Source organism: Cornus florida, unplaced genomic scaffold (assembly GCF_030987335.1).
Source record: "Cornus florida cultivar Cherokee Brave unplaced genomic scaffold, ASM3098733v1 CherokeeBrave_3.0.0_Hap2_Chr04, whole genome shotgun sequence".
Taxonomy (NCBI): domain Eukaryota; kingdom Viridiplantae; phylum Streptophyta; class Magnoliopsida; order Cornales; family Cornaceae; genus Cornus; species Cornus florida.
The window spans coordinates 439,091-458,222 of NW_026775574.1; the positions used below are offsets into that span (position 1 = coordinate 439,091).

Sequence of the window (19,132 nt, forward strand, 5' to 3'; positions counted from 1 at the left end):
TAAAAAAAAAAACATAATTTTTCTTATTTTCATATATATACTAAATCTAATTTAGTATTAAATTATTATATATAAGGGTATATTAATAATTTCACACTTAATCGAGGTGGGGCATGACGAGTTTACCCCGCCCCACCCCCGGTAGGTTTTCAAAATTTATCCCCATCCCCGTTTACATAAAAGAATCCCCATCCCTGCTATAAATGGGGCGGGGCAGGGACTCGGTGGGAATGGAGAATTTGTGATCCCTAAGCATATGGAACTAGGCTGCTCAAGCTAAACATATCTGGAATCTAGTTACTCAGAAACAAGGTGATTCCCGTTCCCTATGGGTTGACTGGGTCTAAGCACCATCTCTTTCGAAACAGAAACTTTGGGTTCATTAAAATCCCCGCAGACTGTTCTTGGTGCTGGAGAAACATATTTCAACATAGAGAGAAGGCCAGGGGATACGTAAAGACATATAATTGGAAATGGCAAGCACACCTATTTGGTTGGAAAGAAACAAAAAGAACTATGGAAAATTGCTTCATTGATAATGGCTCTGTGCTAAAGTCAATGGAACTAGGGAGGAGCCTAGATGACTGAAGTGTTCCTGTTGACCCTATAACCAGATGGTTTCAACTTACATGGAGACTTGCTGAGTCTATTTTTCATTAAGCTCTTTTGCTTCTATGCTCCTTTAGACTCTATTTCTGTATATAGTGGGGCATGCCTCGCTCTCTACTGTGCATAGTTTTGTTCTTTTTCTTTTTCTTTTTTTTAATTTTTTAATTTTTAATTTTTATCCATTCCCAACAAAAAAAAAAAAATCTCATAGCAGGATATTTAGAAATAATTAAAACATGGACAACACCCTTAAAACTTCTAGCGGAAAAACCCTTAATTATACATACCACTTTTAAGGTACCATATTGCCAGGACAAAACCTTTAATTACATACCACAGTAGTGTGCAATTGTTGTGTTTACCTACTAAAATAATCCACAAAAGTATTCATGATTTTGAAATGGCTTTTTTCATGGTTGTAACTTGTAACTACCCAAAAATCCTAAAAATTGGCACGAACATAATGAACCTAGACTAGATAAATCACAGACGGGCCGACAATCAACTTCCCACTTGCATATGACTTAATGTCATATAAGAGCAGAAGTAGAAAGGAGTTAATTGTTGAAGAAAAAAAGGTAAAAGGCTATCATAATATGATTAATGATCTTCTTTTAAATTTCTAAAAGATTTAGATATTCAACATTACAGACTCGTGTCTTTTGCTCTATCCACAAGCTTCAATGGATGCTATCTAGCGGCATTCCAATGTAACAAAGTAGCAAAAATCATTTCAATTTGACCCCTAAGCATCGAGTACATTCATCGAAGAAAAGGAAACGTTACTAGTAATGCCTCGACAGTGTCTGGAAAAAGGAAATATGGAATTTTCTGCAGTAAATTAAGAATAGGTTATCTAATGGTGTCTTTTTCTGAACACAATTTGGAAGAAAATGTCACAGCATGTACAAGTAATGGAAGTTGCCATCCTTCAAAATATATATTTCTGTTTCTTAAAATGTTCTAATTGTCAAGGTAACAAAGCTTCTGTAGAAAAGGACTAAGCAACACTTTAAACTAAATATTGCAACATTTAATGACGCACAAATAAACAAATAAAGTGTGGGGTTGCATTTCCATTCAAGATTTCCTGCCTCCTCAATGTCTGCTGTTCCTGTCAGCCATGCATTTGTTATACTCATGCGCTAATCTCTGGTGTCTCACCTATTCGCCTTTGTATCATTTTCCAATAACAGAAGATCCACAAAATGCTCCAGCCTTTGACTTCTTAACCACAATCTTTGCAAAGATGTCCTCCTTGTTTCAATTTGACATAGTCCATGTCAGGTTCACCCACACTGAAACAAGGAGGAAAAGAAATATTTAGCACCAGAAATATTTAGGGTGAATTCTTCACAATGAAATTAAAATATTCCAATATGATATAATTAGCTTACATATCCATCCATTAAAATGGAGTCACTATACAACATTATAGTTGTTATAGGACTGCCCTTCATTTAGAGTTCAAAAATGATTCATCTCCTATTATACTAAAAGATTGCATTAGACATGCTCAAGACGGAGATTCCACTCGTATAAAAACCAGATGTTTTCAAAAATGATTTACCATGGATGCTGCTTCTAAACATCTAGCCTTCTCAAGTAGATAAGCCTCATGCAGAAGATCTCCTTTCTGCTTTGCTATTTTTGCTGCCTCCAAGAAGTTGCCCCATTCTTCTTCCAACAACAGAAGCTCATCAAAGCAATTCAAATCCTTCAAGAGGATTCGAATAGAGTCAATCGAATCGAAAGCTTTAACATATCTCATCATTGTTTGCTTATCTTTCAGAAAATGATAATGTTGTGCACATCTTTCTAAAAGTTTTTGTTCAATAATGAGTATTTCGTAAATTCTTTTGACCCTACCAACATCAGTAGGTGCATTCTGTTTCCAGCATTGAAGGAATTCCAACCCAATGTCAAGGACTTCCGGATAGGTATTTCCTTTTGATAAAATATCGACTTCCTTGAAAGCAAACTCATAGAAAGGATCAGAGTGGTTCTTCGCAATTGATTTGGCTCTTGTTAAAAGACCGTCCTTCTGGTTTAACTGCCCCACAGGCCTCAATTTGCTTCTGAACGGATTCAAATAGTTGGAGAAGACATACCACAGAATGAGCATAGTTGCCTCCCTGAATTGTCCAGCCTTCTCTACAAGATCAGCTTCAAGGAGAAGATCTCCTTTCTGCTTTGCTATGCCAGCTGCTTCCAGTAAGTTTCCCCATTCTTTTTCCAACAAGAGAAGCTCATTGAGGCAATTCAAATTCTTCAAGAAGGTGCGAATCATGTCTCTGGAATGAAAATACTTCACAAACTTCATCATTGCTCTATTATATTTATGCTCATAATAATGAAGAGCGCCTCTTTGCAAAAAATCCTGTACAATTTTGTCCATTTCTATCATCTTATCAGCATAAAATTCCGCATGTTTTTCCCAGGACTGTATGTACTGCAATCCCAAGTCAAAGAATTTGCCATCAGTACAAGCGGACAGGCTCTTTGAGTACAATTTAGCCTTGGCATATACTTCAGCTGCACGCTTATAAAGTCCAGCCCGAGAAAAACATTCTCCAGCCTTATCAAGCTCAGAGTTTTCCAAATAAATACTACCTGCAATCAATAAGTTGTTATAGTGCCGGTCTAGATTATCAGAAACCAGGGCAAGCAATATCCCTGCCACATACTAAAGATGGAACTCAAAATGAAATTTTAGTGCTATTCTTCGCAAATTGTTTCAGCACATAGATTGAGTAAATGATTTTAAACTTGAGAACTTGTAGCCTATCCTCCATTTTGTTATGGAAGAACAGTTATTTAAACTAGTTAACCCAAAACCTTAATCTTCTAGGAAATAGGCTCAACAATGCATATCAAGGTTACACACATAAAAATTGGAAATTAATACAAATGTTCATTAAACCAAAATTGAGCACCAAAATTCTTCCATATTAGAAATGAACTTAGTATCAAATCCTAAAAGAACACATTAAAGCTGCAACTAGCAAAGTTCCAAGACCATTAAAGCTTTCACCATTAAGGTAGGTTGAGGTTGCAAGCGGATACAAAATGGGAGAAGTGCAAAAAACACCCTCGTAGTTCCAAAAGTGTGCAAATAACACCCCTCGGGATTATTTGCACACTTTTGAAACTATGAGGGTGTTTTTTGCACTTCACCCGACACAAAATGTTAAAAACGAAATAGATTACAAGAGATGGCTGACAACATTCCTCTACTAAAGCTGTTCAAAGATATATATATATATATATATATAACAAAAAGGGAAAGGAAAAACATACCAGCTCTTTCATACTCATTTAACTTAAAAAAACATTGTGCAGCTAATTCTGCCTTGCCAATTAAGTAAAAAATTTCAGCAGCCTCTCTAAGGTAAACGCACGAAATTTCAGGATTTGGACCACTCATACAGTCAGCAGTTACTTGAAGCCGAGTTGCCTTGGCCAATCTTTCCCAATATGCATCTCCCACTCTTTGGAAGCACGTCATTGCCATGTTATAATTATGTTAATGAAAGAGCTGCAGTAGTAAAAAGTGTAAATCGTGGAAAAAAATTTAAACTTGCTGAAAAATGTAAAAGAAAGATAATAAGCAAACTGTTATGTATGGACATGCACAGGACAGGGACAATACAAAATTAGAACACTTACAGAAAGGATAGGGGCAATATACATAAAAAAAAAAATCACACATTTAATAGAAAGGATAAAACATTTTCTGAGGTATGACAATCACATGTCCTAGAGTATCTAAAAAGCATTGATTCGGCATGCCATGAGCTTAAAGTGCTAGATATTTATCAGATAATATCTTACACATCTGATAAGTTACTTCTACGTAGGCATCTGTGTTTCTTTTGGCAGTAATAATAAAATAATAATAATAACAACCACCACCTATCAAAAATTGCTTGAATCAAGTACACAAAGCACCAGATATAATAATATTTATATAAGTTCATGGAAAGATTTAACAGGCCTTGATCCCCCAGGATCTCCAATCCTCCTGGCTGCTGGCAACTTGCATTTCCTTAGCAAATGAATCATCCAGTTGTCTTACTTGGACAAGGCGCAGCTTTTTCCAATAGTCGAACATTGGTTTGAAATACACCTCATCATTCTCAAAAACCCATAATCTTTGCTTCGTACGAGTGATTGCCACATATAACTGCTTCAGTTCAGAGCACAAGACATCGTGCTTTTCCAGACTGAAACTCGGAAAGGACTGAGGAGAAGCAGAGTTGAGCAGATCTTGTTGCTTCATATATTCATATATCACTCTCCATTGATTTCTAAACGGGGAAGAGCTGAAAAAGTTGTACAACAGTACATCCTGCAATAAAATAGAATGAGAATAATTGTACAGCTAGTATCAGATCAACATTAGTGACATTCAATCTCATAAAGGCCTAACAGTGAGTAAAGGTATTACAGTAAATTAAAAACCGACACAATCCACTCAAAATAAGACTAGAAGCTAACTACACATGCATAACTGAACTAACAGATAAAAACCACAAATCACCTGAAATTCAAGGCCCTTGCACTCCAAAATTGTCAGAACAAGAGCTTTCTTCCCAATATGCTGACAAATTTCCTTCCTCAAGCAATCATCCCGAACTAATATAACTTGCTCTGCTCCGAAGCTGTAAGCATCCCCACATACATTTCCATTTTCACCATTCTGAAATATATTTTTAATTGCATTTTCATTATTACTGAATTGAAGCAAAACGGGGGCTTCTCCTAGCAAAAGACTAGTTTCAGGTTTCAAAATGTCAATAGATAAAGGAAAGAAGTGGTAAATAAGCTCCACTACACTCTGTGCCAACTTTAGAACTCCAGAATGGGTGCGAAAGTTCTGGCTCAAATGAAAAATGTCTGAGATTTGACCTTTCATTTTTCTTACATCAGTTACATCATTTCTTGATCCCAATACAAACTCTTGGTAGAACAGACATCGTATATCTTCAAACCTAAAATCAATGCCCCTTGCTATAGTTTGAGCCCTATCACCAGCAAAAACAAAGCCATCGTCAACATTTTTGCAGATATATTTGAATAGAGCAATTTGTCTCATGGAAAGATCCTGTACTTCATCGATGTATACAAAATCTATCCCATCACCCTCATATCTGTTCTTTTTAAGTCGCCGATGAAGATCATTCACCAAGTCTGGAAAGTCAAAATCACCATTTGCTACCTTTTCTTTCTTATATTTCAGGAAGATATCATAGATTTTCTCCCTCTTCTGTTTGCTTAAGGTGGAGGCCCGATCCTCGGATAGTAAAATGTATACCTCCCGACACAAATTCCCATCAGTGGCCACCCCTGCTGCTCGTAAACCACCTTTTATAGCAGACATTATCTCAGTGAAAACTGAGGAAGGATTAAGTTTCTTTGTTAGCTCGATGTTGAAATGAGGCCAGTAATATGAACTAAATCTGTCATAATTAACCTCCCTTGTCCTGATAAAAGTTTCTAAGGAAACCGATCTCGATTTATGATCAGTACTTTTCCCATGATACCATTGCCTTGCATCAGGGAATCTCTCGAAGTATGAAGTACCAACTGTACCATCGAGCATCATCAAGAACTTATGAAACGTTATGACAAGAGGATACCACTTAGATGGAAGATCAACAAAAGAATCCGGAATATCTATGAACTGTGCCAAATCATGATCAATACCATCCTCAAAGAGGGAATTGCTGTTGGTTGAAGAATTACCGCCACATACAAAGCTGGACATTTATCAAAACCTATATATAATTAGATAAAGCAAAAGCTTTTATGCAGGCAATGCATGAATGCATATATATATATATATATATATATATATATATATATATATATATTGGTTTTTTGATAAGGTAAGTACTCACACACACATTTCACAAATTGCCCGCTATGACCTCCCCTTTGAGGGAGGGTCTAATGGCCCATTGGTAAATAAATGCATGTTGTTACCACTATAAAATATATAGTATTAAGGCTAGCATTACATAAGGAAAACCTTATGACTTGGAAAAAATAGAATTTGCCACAACAGCAAAAAATACTCGAGCTACTTCCATAATATCTGCTTCACAAGATTATGTACGTACCAATATGGATTGCGCAAATGCAATAAGATACAATTGAAGTTTTCATTTTTTTTAAAAGAAAAAGGCAATTAAAACATATATTATAAATACTGAATAATTAAAGAACATTTCATAAAATCACACAAGAAATAAATAAAAAAATAAATTAAAAAATTGATTTTACACAGTGGTCAATATATTGCCACAGACATACAACCAATTCCACTGAGACTTTCTTATACTTATTCCATGCTATCATGTCTCATTTTTTCAAGATACCAGATATATTGAAACTCTGATACACATGATCAGGTGTCTTTCCAAAATGGATCACATAGAGTAGAATTATTTTTAAAAAAATTTTATTCATATAATTCCTTAAATACAGTTTACTTTTATTTCCATCTAAGTACTGAAGATAGGGAAATCCTTGGAGACATTTTTTGTGGTTCCATTACTCTACATGTATTCCATACAAAAATACGTTTTAACAATCTGAAGCACTCATATTTTAACAAGACCACCATGATAAAAAAAGCTAAGCAAACAGAGAGTGGTTTAAAAAACATTATTTTATTCTAACCTTTTCAACTGAGACACGAGCTGTTTGACCACATGACACAGTCTTGGACTAACTGTAACAAAAATCTGATGCAAGACAGCCTCCTTAGTCTCTGTGTCATTCTCAAGAACCTCATGTCTCCAACTAAAGCTGGTAGAAGGATTGCTTCTAACTTCATGAAATCCTTCTGATACTATATGATATAGTTGCTCATTCTGAAATAATTTCATGGTCAAAACAGTAGTTTTCCCTGTGCCTGACCTTCCAAGTATGAAGGTGCTTCTCTTATAAAGAATGATCTCCTTTTCTTTCTCTGTTAGCTCAAAGGGAAGACCAAGTTCTCTGCCATCGCAACCAGAGAGCAAGTGGCTGACAAAATCAGTTGACAAGGAATAGAACTTCATTAGTAGCAAACTTTCATTCACCTTTGAATCCTCGGCATGTCGTTCTCCGTCAAAAGTATCAGAATCTGAATCTTTCACTTTATTACAGTTACTGAGATCCTTAAATTGAACAATTTCATGAGAGGGTAGCCAACTCATTGGAACTTCCAAATCCCTACACTCCATTATATATACTATTAATTACAGTACTAATCATACTACAGAAATTATTAAATCAATGTTCAATCTACCTATAGAAGGTGAAGATTCACTGATTCTGACTACGCATATAAAAAAGTAAATACAATATAATTCAGATAAGCTAGAATAGAGAAAATTGTGCGTACCCTCATTGCATTTGATCTTGCAACGGTTGAGGTAATCGTCTGTGTACATTCGAAATATGCCATCCAAACGTTTAACCAACTTCTGAATATCCTCTAAAGGCAGTACGTCCCAAACATTCAAGACTTGGATGTACTGTGATTCCTTAACTATGTCAATTGAGCAAACAACATAGAGTTGTTCAACCCTGAATTGTTTCACAGTGTGAGATGAACATTCACAAACGATGTCTGAATTGCTCCTCTTTGGTCGCCAGCCACTAGAAAGCTTTGATAAAAGGAGTAGAGCTAAATTCTTCGTCTCAGATGATCTTATCTTTACAAATGATTTTCTGAAGTTGTCACTAAAAACAATCTAAGGGACAAAGGAGAAAGAAGACAATAAAAAAGAAAGAAAGAAAAGAACAGTAATCAGGATTTGTAAGTGTATGTGTAAAATATACAGAATCGAAAACATACATAAAATTTGATTTACTGTGGATAAATTGTTAAAGAAAAGTAATAAATAAATAAACTACAGCAGGCCATGTACCTTCCACCTAGCACTTTTGAACAACAAGCTATCCCCACTAAGCAAATCATCAAGTTGATCAAGATCTTTCTTGACCTCCAATATGACTTTTGAAAAATCCTTATCCTCACCAGTATCAAATAAACAGTTACGAATCTTAGCGTTGCAGACTAGTTCTTCCCAGATTGATCGACTATTAGTTAGTGTTCTTTCATTTCCCAAAATCCATAGACTGTGCCTGAATGAGCATCAACAAGCCAGTAAACTGATAAAATTATATAACTAAAAATAAATTATAAAAACCAATTTTTTTAAAATCCAAATTGAAGCCATACCTCGCTCTTGTTAAAGCAACATTAGTTCTATGAGAACTAGAGATGAACCCAATTGATCTACCACTAGTAGATCTTACAGTTGATAATATTATAATGTCCTCCTCCCCACCCTGAAATCCATCAATTGACTTGACTTTCACAGTAAAGCTACCATTGTTTTCATATTTTTGTCCAAGTTTCTGTTGAATTGCTGAAACTTGAGCAGCATAGGGAGATACTACTCCAATGCTAACCTTTTCTTTTGAGGTATTGAAAGCTGTTCATAATGTAGGAATAAATCAAGATTTGTTGAATCAATACGTATTATAATTAGATGAAATAAAATTATTAAGTGCAATATAGAACCAATAAACAAACATTGACTGTAGTGTTTACCTTTGTAGAGCATCTGCACTATTTTTACTACAATAGCTACCTCGACCATATTTTTCCGGCTACCTCCAACATCAACTATTTCTTTTCCACCAGAAATATTTATGAAAGAATAGGGGCCAAACATTGGCCCTGGTAGATAGCATTTTGTATAGCTTTCACTCTCGACACAGGGTGCGTCTTTGATCTGGTTCTGGTAGAATTTTGAGTTGGGGAAAGAACTTATTGTTGGATGCATTCGGTATTGCATATTCAGAAGGTGCTTTGAATGACACAATGTGCTCAACCTCTCAAACAGGCTTCTTCCGAAGCCAGCTTCATCAGAAACCTACAAAAGCGGAGTTCAGAACATATTTGAACCAAACTGTAAACAACAACAACAACAAATAAAATAAAAATGAGAAGAAACTCTTGCTACTCCATAGTCAATATCAAAAGAACAAGAAATAATTGCTTACATTGCTCCTAACCATTGCTGGTAACTGGCACTGATCACCAATGAGAATAGCATGCCTTATACCTGGGAGCTTTAGGGGTATTACTGATTCACACTCTTTCACTGGGAAGCTTCATCAATAACCAACAAATGCAGTGGCTCCATAGACACTGAATGCAGTTTGTAAGAACTGGAAACTGTACAGAGAATTAAGGAAGCCATTTGGAAACAGAACTGCACTATCGAACGTCTGTTCACAGTATTCGGAAGGTTAAGCTCATCAAGTGAATGCCGAAGAGTTCTTAAAGCACAAAGGCACTCAATTCTTCTCCTGTACAATACAGTGCAAGAATCTGAAAAGGGACTGTAAAGCAGCATCCGCTAATTTTGGTTGAGAGAAAAGCTCCATCAGTTCCTCAGAAGCAGTGTTTCATAAACTCAAGGAACGAATTATGCTCCACCTTGACATTGCCATTTCTGTTGATGGGTTCTTTATCATTAATCTTTTCATTAAGACAGAAATTTTGGTACTGTGATACACACCCTTCAAGAAATTCTATCATGGAATTGAAGCAATGCTTCCAACCATTTAATGGTCCGAAGCACTCAGCAAGCTTTTCAACACGATAATCCAGATATATCTCTTCGATGCTGGAACCAACTTTGATTTGGTTCTTTTTACCAAATAGGAGAATATTTCCCAAGCAGCAAAATGTAACATCCCTTCCATCAGCTGTTTCAAATGACTCCTTCTCCAGCTTAAGGACTCGAGATGCCACTTCTGTAATTGCTACATTTGTTGGTGCGCAGGCTAGGGTCCTACATTTCAATTGTAGGAGTGTCCACAGTAATACGCTGAGCATTCTAGTCTTCCCTGTTCCTGGAGCCCCCCAAATAAGTTCATCAAAAGACTTGTGGTTACACTGCATCTTACGAATAGAAGCAACCACTGCCCTGTATTGGGACTCATTCAGCTTAGATGATAAACCAAAATTTTCTGCCCATATTTCATTCCTTTCTTCTACAGGACAATGAGTACAAATTTCTTCAACCTGTTAACCATAATCAAATCATGAAAACAACAAAAAAGAAAAACAAATATAATAAATTATGAAATGATATTCAAATCACCACATCGATCAGTAATAAATACAAATCCACAAACTGCGCCCAAGTCCTTTCTTATGTAGATCTCTTTGACTAGCTTGAAAAATAAAATTAGAGACAACAAAAGAAGTGCAATAAAATTCGGCACAATTCTTGCCTCAGAGTCGGTGCACGAAACTTTCTTAATAACCTCCAGATTCCCAAGCATGTGCAATGCATTCCATATTCTTTCCGAAGTAGTCATGTTCATCAAGAAGGTTACATACAAAATTTTCTTCATTCCATCCTTCACTCCAAGGCCATTAGATGTTTTGACTTTAAATAGAGTTGGATTGTTTCTACCTTCATCATCCCCTGATATATTAGTGATGTTACCCAAAATCCATCGCCTCCCCTCACGTTGCAAATCAGAAATGGTTTCCAGTTTTGATTCGGTAAAAACAAAAACATCTCAAGCAATGCTCTATAAGGCTCCTTGCCGTGATTATTAGATATGTTTCGCCAATAATCAACCTTAACATCATATAATAGTTTTCCATATGGCTTGGACTCTTTTACAGAGATCGCTTCAGCAAAAGGTGCACTGGATATTGCGCCCATTGATGAAGATAGTTCTGCTCGAGTTTCTTCCAGTAAAGGGGAAACAAATGACCTCAGATAATGCCTCACTGACTCAAATGATTCTGGAATTCTTTCAGCCTAGCAACAATGGAATGCAAACTTATTTCAATTTAAGTACCCTTATGAAATGAAGTCCACAACAATTGGTACGAATATAGCAATAACATATAAGAAGAATAGTATACACTAGAGTGCACAAATGAACCAAGGGTTTAACCCAAGTGGCATCCCCTCCTCCTTCCAAATGGAAGGTTCAGGGTTTGAGTCCGCAATGGGACAAACGGGTGTGTGCAATTTACCTACCAAATGAAACTACAACTCAACAGATGAGTATAAACATCAAGGAGGGGTTGCAGATGAACACAAATAAATTGTGTGCGCGCGTGTTTTTTTAATTCATTCAAAAGGTTCTTACAATAGGTTTCACTAAACTAGGATAATCCGTCAGTTATTAATGCAGTCTAGTACTCACATTATCTCGAGCATATTCATTGCTACACTTGATTCAATTAAGCTTTAATTTAGCCTAAAAGGGCCCATTTCCGTTAAGCCATAATCAATAACTGGTTTTTCTAAAGTAATTAGTTAAGCATCAACAGTTGTATTTGATTTTATGTATTCTTTATTAGACTGCAAAGAATCAATGAACTATATGTAATACCATATATAACAAAAAAGAAATCATTAAGATAGTACTAATAGAATTGGACAAGAAAGTGATGGTGTTTGAAGCATGGAGTAAAAAGACTAACCTTGTTTATATAGAGGTTCTCATTGAAGATGTCTTCAAGGGACCATGAAAACAACAAATCAGTTAAACACAGGTTTCCTGGCACTGCTGTTCTCTTCATCATTTTTCACTCTCTTCTCTGTCGTCAACTGGTTATGCTCAATAATGACAACTTTGAAACATCATTTTATTTTCAAATAGTGCTACAAATAATTAATGATATTGAGAGAAAGAGAGAGAGAACACAGAGAGACGGAGAGAGATTAATCGGTTTCTGGGTTGTGATTCTCATGGACCAAGGAAATGAAAGGGCAGAGAGATGACAGTAGAAGTATTCACAACAAATGTATCCCATTAAGTCTATTTACGTAGTTTTAAGCTTTTTAACTGTAAGAGAGCATCCTAAAGTGAAATGACAATCAGAACCTAACCATCCAATGATGAAATTTTGGATGAAAGAAAAGAGATATCAAACACTAATGATGATTGCGAGAGCCTTTTTTCTTGTGCAATTTATTAAGCTAAAAAAATGAGAGAATTTTTATGTTCCCAAGGACGACATCTTTTCATCTTCCTGGTAGACTAAAACTCTTCGTTGTCATTTTGTTTGGACTCCACTTAAATTCATCAAAAGGGGTCTCATTGAAATTTGTATTAGCCCTAGACTACTAGTAAAATGAACATGCTAAGCACCTTATAAGAAATGATTATTAAAATTTTCTAAAAGTTGCTTTGAATACTAATGATTAATGAAAGTGAAAATAATTCAATTATCACACTTGTTCGTTCTTCATATTCCTTAGGTGGATTTAAGGGCGGAATCCAATTCGGGCTCCTCCGTTGGGTTCAAATTTGAGTGATCACATGATAATTCCACAAAAATCACCCTTGTAATTTGATTTAGTTTTCATTTTCAATCTCAATTGCTTGTCTCTTGGAATTGCTCGAGTTTTTCAATTTCTCATTTTCAGTTCTTAATATTTGAGTGGTCACCTGATAATTTCACAAAACCCTTGTAATTTAATTTAGTTTTCATTTTCAATCTTGCTTGAGTTTTTCAATTTCTCATTTTCACTTCTTAATATTTGAGTGGTCACCCGATAATTCCACAAAATCCCAGTGTAATTTGATTTAGTTTTCATTTTCAATCTCAATTGCTTGTTTTGGTATGTATTTCGTAAATAATTTTTTTTATTAGTATTGGTGTTTAAAAATTATTATATGCTGTGGGACCATATAAATTCAACTAATTACATCTTAATATGCAAACAAAAACCGGAACAAGATTGACGTATTTAGGAGTTACTAAAATTTTGTCACCGTGTTATGGGTACAATTCAATTTTACAGGATAATCTGCCACGTATCACTCAATCAGTGGCTGATGAAGGTCCACATGCATGGCAAAATCTAGTAGCGATAAGGGGAGGTGTGGATTATATAATATAGCCGAACAATCACAATTCACGGTTCTCACCCCCATCCTTTGAGAATTGATCCATCTCCAATGGCCATTACCAGTTCTTCAGATCAGTGGTCATCAGCAGCAGCAGCTTGGATAAACAATTGCAGAAGAGAACAGCAGTCCTACTACTGCTACAAGCCGTCGTGGTCGACTACTAGTATCTTCACCACCACCACCACCACCACCAGCAGTTCATCTTCTAATTCAGCATGCAAAAGCAGGTTTCTCTCCTCCAAATCTCGACTACTACTTGTCACGGCCGCCAAATCATCATCCTCCTCCTCCTCCTGTCCATCCCCAAAAATCTTGGAAATTAATCCACCACCACCACCAGCATCATTCAGCAGCAGTAGTACCAATCATCCATCCCTCATCGAATTATCAGACCCAAAAGATGAGTATGGCCATCATTTCAGAACAATACCCGAAAAAGAATATTCTGATGATAACTTGAACGCTCTCATATGCACTTTATCTAAAGATCCCCAAACCCAACAACTCGCCTACCAATACTACCAGCAAGCAAAGCAGAAGCTGCCCAACTTTACACCTCACAAATCAACCTTCAATCATCTCATCAGGTATCTCATAACATCAAAGGATTGGAGTTCAATTTTGTCATTGTCCCAGGATTTTAACCACTTCAATTTATTTCCAGATAGTTCAACCTGTTGTAGATTAGTCAGTAGCTGCATTAGAGCTAGAAAATTCAAACTTGTAAATACCCTACTCCGAGTCTTTGAATCTCGTCGTCATGCCCAGGACCAAAATATTGCTGTTTTAGCCGCCTTTGATTCCGCCATGAGAGGCTACAATAAGCTTCACATGTATAGCAGTACGGTTGTAGTCTATGAAAGCATGAGATCTGCTGGAATTTTGATGGACCCTGCCTGTTATTGTCGAATTATGGAAGCTTACATGAAAATTGGCAACAGTGACAGAGTTCTCCATCTGTTTCAAGAATTTCAAACTAGTTGTAGGACGACGACCACAGTAAGAGGTTCAACCACCACTACTACCATTCCATTTTATACTCAACTTTCTTACAGAATTCTATGCCAGTCATTAGGCAAATCCGGGCGTGCTTTTGAAGCTCTTGAATTCTTCAGAGAAATGACAGACAAGGGTATTACAGCTGCAGAGGATCATTTGATTTACTCTTCACTCATCTGTTCATTTACAAGCATTCGACAAGTACAAGTAGCCGAACAGCTTTTCAAAGAAGCAGAGAGCAAGAAAATGTTGAGGGATCCAGCTGTGTTTCTCAAACTCGTACTGATGTATATTGAACAAGGGATGATGGAAAAAACTCTTGAAGTTGTTGCTGCTATGAAACGTGTCAAAATTAGAGTTTCCGATTGCATTTTCTGTGCCATTGTCAACGGCTTCTCCAAGAGGAGAGGGCTTAAAGCTGCAGCACAAGTTTATGAGGAGCTCATCTTGCAGGGCTGCCAACCGGGTCAAGTGTCCTATGCTTCCATCATAAATATCTATTGCCAGCTTGGGCTCAATTTCAGAGCAGAGACAGTGTTCTCTGAGATGATGCAGAAAGGGTTTGATAAATGTGTAGTGGCTTACTCTAGCATGGTTGCCATGTATGGAAAAACAAGTAGGCTGAGAGATGCAATGAGACTTGTGGCTAAAATGAAACAAAAAGGGTGTGAGCCAAATGTGTGGATTTATAATTCTCTCTTGGACATGCATGGAAGGGTCTTGAACCTGAGGCAGGTGGATAAGATATGGAAGGAGATGAAGCGAAGAAAGGTGGTACCTGACAAGGTTAGTTATACTAGCATCATAAGTGCCTATAGTAAAGCGAGGGAGTTTGAGAGCTGTATAAAATTTTATCATGAATTTAGGATTAATGGGGGAGTGATTGATAGAGCAATGGCAGGTATAATGGTTGGTGTTTTCTCGAAGATGAGTCGGATCGATGAATTGGTTAAACTCTTGCAGGATATGAAATCAGAAGGAACTAGTTTAGATGGGAGGCTTTATAGCTCAGCCTTGAATGCGCTGAGGGATGCCGGGCTTCAAATGGAAGAAAAATGGTTGCATGAAAGCTTTGAAGCTACATAAGCTACATACATGCTTGACTGTTGATGGAAAGCTGAAAGAGTATTCTATAATACAAAGTGATGGAAGATTCTTTGAGTTGAGAGGAAACATTTCTGAAGAGATTTCCTGTGCTAAATCATGCTCAATGTCCATGTGATTATTCATTAATTGTATGGTATTCCTATTTCATTAGCAACGAAAATAGAGAATTCAGAAGTTTGGTATTGTTTTAAAATGCCACACAGTGGAGGTCTTGACTGCAGGGTAGTTGCAAAACCCACATATTTCTGGAAACTCCAATTTCCCATGGTATGCAGTTGGAAAGAAAGTCTATTTATATATTTATTTTGCCTTTTTACTTCTTTCCTCTCCCTTCCTGAACACTTGCTGATCATTTCTACATTTACAAATTTGTACATTTACAAAGAGCAGAATAATTCCACTTTCTATCATTACTTGAAACATTACTGTCAGTGCATGAATTAATATGAAATAGTTGCTTCAAAGGAAACTACTTAACATCAAATGGAATTTGTCTCAAACATGACTAGTTGTTTTTCCCTGTAATCAGAAGCTACATGGGAATCTCCATGTTGGTGCATGAAAGAGGTACTCTAGCAAGTTCAAATGCAAGCTTATTGAGGTAGACAGAAATATTCTATACCATTTATTTTATTTTTTTATTTATTCCCTACATCTTTCACCACGTTTTTTTTTGCAATCACATCCCACACATGATCACGAGTAGCTGCCTCAGATGTTCCAGTTTCATTTAGCGTTGCACAGACTTCTCAAGCTCAGACTAAGAGGGGAGATAATTCGAAAACACAAATCCTCTCACATTTTGCAAGAAGCGAGTTCATTTCAACAGAACTAAGTATGTCTCCTTCATTGTTAGACGGAATATTTCTAGTTTTAGTTCTACCTTTTAGTCCATCAGGATCTGAGATTTTCTGAAGTAATGGGTTCCCATTGCTGTGGGCTGGGTGTGACTCCTATATTTGTATGGTACTTTCATACACATGGGAAAATCAAAAATAAAAAAGAAAAAAGAAAAAGATGGAGAGAGACAGAGAAGTGTAGTTCATTTAAACAGGTAAACAAATGCAATGATACCAGAATGCATACCTTTGGGTTCCCAAGAGTGCCACCATCAGTAGTTCTGGAAACAATCTCTTGCTGGGAGTCCCAAATATGTGGTGTGGTTACCATGGCAGACTGCCTTGATCTTCGGCCATGGCCCAAAGACCAATGACTGGCCCACTTTTCAGACTGAGTCCCAACCTACCTCCAGCCTAACCCTCTTAGGGGAGTCCATCAATGAGGCCAGAGTCTTATTGTGATCCCTGTAATTCTAAGCGGGAATACCTGAGGGCATAAAAATGACATGAAACAAGGTAGCTATACCAGATGAACCTATGTGATTATGAATGGAAGAAGACTGTCCAAGATACTATTCTACCTCAACACTTTTATCATCTGCATTGAAAACTCTGAAAATAAGAGAGAGAGGCTGAGAAGCAGATGATGAGCGTCCAAGAGACAATGTGCTGATTGCATCATGAGCGTCGAATCAAAGCCAGCTCCATCCATACCTCATCCAACAACCATCACACAACAAGCCACCGGCTAGCTCAGGTGGAATTAGGTCCACAACTACTGCTGGAACAACGGCAGCCTCTGCACCCACGAACGCCTTAGATCAATCAATCAAAATATAAATAAATCTAATGTAATGGCAATATGTAATGTGAGAGATGTAATAGAGTCAACACAAAATTTAGAAAGAGAAAATTGAATCCAATGGCCTCAGAAACCCTAAACCCTTACACATCATCATAATGATCTTAATATGATCTGGGCATGTAATTCATCACAAGCCTCCGATCAAATGAATTTTAACAATTACAATCTGTGAATGTGAGAGAGATATGATAAAGGCATCTTTTTTACCCATGAATTTTACACATCATCATAGGGGGGTCTTCAAAAGATCGCAGCTACCACCAAGCCATTGGCTCAGCTGGTATAACCGCTCTTCTCCAAAGGGAGGTAGGGAGGTGAGGCTTCAAGGCGTTTGTGGAGGAGCGTGTGTTTGTGACTAATTTATCTAACCAACAAGTCAACAACAACAACCAAAAAAAAAAAAAAAATGAAAAAAGAAGAAGAAGATCCCAGCCAGTATGGTTCACTGCAGGTCCTCGATCAAATGAAATTAAAGTAAATCTAGACTAGTGAGAGAGATATAATAAGGTCAAAATAAAATTTAAAAGCAAAAGACTCAAGAAAAAGGCTACAGCCCTAAATCATACACATCATAGGGGCATTAAAAACAAAAAAGATCTCAAGACAATATCATGCATTGCAGGCCTTCGGCTCACCAGTCATACGTATAAATTAATCTAAATAATGGCACCGTGCAAATGCAAGAAATTTGTAATAAAGTCAAGTTAAAATTTAGAAAGAAAAAACTAAATTTAAATGCTTCAAAAACCCTAAGGCATGCATATCCTCAAAGGGGTCTTAAAAAGATCTCAGATAGTATATTATTCATCACAGGCATTCGATTAAATGAAATTTAAGCAATCTATATAATTGCAATATCTGAATATTAGAGACATAATAGAGTCAAGCAAAATTTGGGGAAAGAAAAGACCGAATATAAAGGCCTCAGAAACCCTACACCACACATATCCTCATAGGGGTCTTAAAAGATCTCAGATGGTATATCATTGATCATAGGAAAATGAAATTCAAGCAAATCTAGAATAATTGCAATATGTTAATGTGAGAGAGATGTAATCTGTTGTAACAAAATTTAAAAATAAAAGACTCAATATAAAGGATATAAAGGCCTTAGAAACTCTAAACCTTGCACATCATTAAAGGGGTCTTAAAAAGATCTCAGATGGTATATCATTTGTCACAGGCCTTCAAACAAATAAAGTTTAAACAAAGCTACAATAATAGCAAGATGCGGTTGTGAAAAAAGATATAATAAAATCAAAACAAAATTCAAAAGCAAAAGATTGAATACAAAGGCCAATAAACCCTAAACCCTACAAATCATGGGGAGCCTTAAAAACATAGAATATCTTCAAAATATATCATGCATAACAGGCCTTCAATCTATCACTCCTAGATATAAATTAATCTAAAATAATGGTGCAAATGTAAGAGAGTAGTAGTATAGTCGAAACAAAATTTAGAAAGAAAAAACTGAATTCTCTTTTGAATTTATTGATCATTAGTTCATTACAAATAATTGAACTAAAATATTGTATGAAAAATGAAAGTATGATTTCTTCTATTCTCCTATGATAATTGGAGGATTTTTTATTGGGCGAGTTCAAAGATAAAGAGGGACTATTATTATTATTATTATTTTTGGTCTACCTTACTTTAGTGTGTGTGTATATATATATATAACTCAATGCAATTACCTCCACAACATAATTAAACATTGACATACATATTTACATATCTTCCTGTAAGT

At 36.2% G+C, this 19,132-nt stretch overlaps 4 protein-coding genes across 6 annotated transcripts; 1 reads left to right on the top strand and 3 right to left on the bottom strand.

The window, feature by feature from the left end:
* Positions 1-1,537: 1,537 nt before the first annotated feature.
* Positions 1,538-3,694, bottom strand: LOC132305534 (uncharacterized). The gene is made up of 2 exons (XM_059803165.1): positions 2,180-3,694; positions 1,538-1,907 (listed from the first exon to the last, which is right to left on the bottom strand). The coding sequence occupies exons 1-2, from the start codon at positions 3,014-3,016 to the stop codon at positions 1,899-1,901; spliced, it is 846 nt and encodes a 281-aa protein (XP_059659148.1). The 5' UTR covers positions 3,017-3,694; the 3' UTR covers positions 1,538-1,898.
* Positions 3,695-3,898: 204 nt separating this feature from the next.
* LOC132302410 (uncharacterized) lies at positions 3,899-8,068 on the bottom strand. Its single transcript, XM_059799246.1, has 4 exons — positions 8,006-8,068; positions 7,297-7,833; positions 5,153-6,371; positions 3,899-4,960 (listed from the first exon to the last, which is right to left on the bottom strand). Exons 2-4 carry the CDS (start codon positions 7,815-7,817, stop codon positions 4,598-4,600), a joined length of 2,103 nt encoding a protein of 700 aa, XP_059655229.1. The 5' UTR covers positions 7,818-7,833; positions 8,006-8,068; the 3' UTR covers positions 3,899-4,597.
* A 2,004-nt stretch (positions 8,069-10,072) lies between these two features.
* LOC132304579 (uncharacterized) lies at positions 10,073-11,450 on the bottom strand. The gene has a single exon (XM_059802334.1). It carries the CDS (start codon positions 10,583-10,585, stop codon positions 10,073-10,075), a length of 513 nt encoding a protein of 170 aa, XP_059658317.1. The 5' UTR covers positions 10,586-11,450.
* A 2,116-nt stretch (positions 11,451-13,566) lies between these two features.
* On the top strand, positions 13,567-16,560 carry LOC132302411 (pentatricopeptide repeat-containing protein At5g13770, chloroplastic). 3 transcript variants are annotated; one of them, XM_059799249.1, is made up of 3 exons: positions 13,567-15,945; positions 16,208-16,279; positions 16,385-16,560. In XM_059799249.1, the coding sequence occupies exon 1, from the start codon at positions 13,621-13,623 to the stop codon at positions 15,655-15,657; it is 2,037 nt and encodes a 678-aa protein (XP_059655232.1). In that variant the 5' UTR covers positions 13,567-13,620; the 3' UTR covers positions 15,658-15,945; positions 16,208-16,279; positions 16,385-16,560. The 3 variants fall into 3 exon arrangements, with proteins under 3 accessions (XP_059655232.1, XP_059655230.1, XP_059655233.1); XM_059799247.1 differs by having other exon boundaries at positions 16,208-16,560; XM_059799250.1 differs by lacking the exons at positions 16,208-16,279; positions 16,385-16,560 and having other exon boundaries at positions 13,567-15,357; positions 15,535-15,996.
* The last annotated feature ends 2,572 nt before the right edge of the window (positions 16,561-19,132 follow it).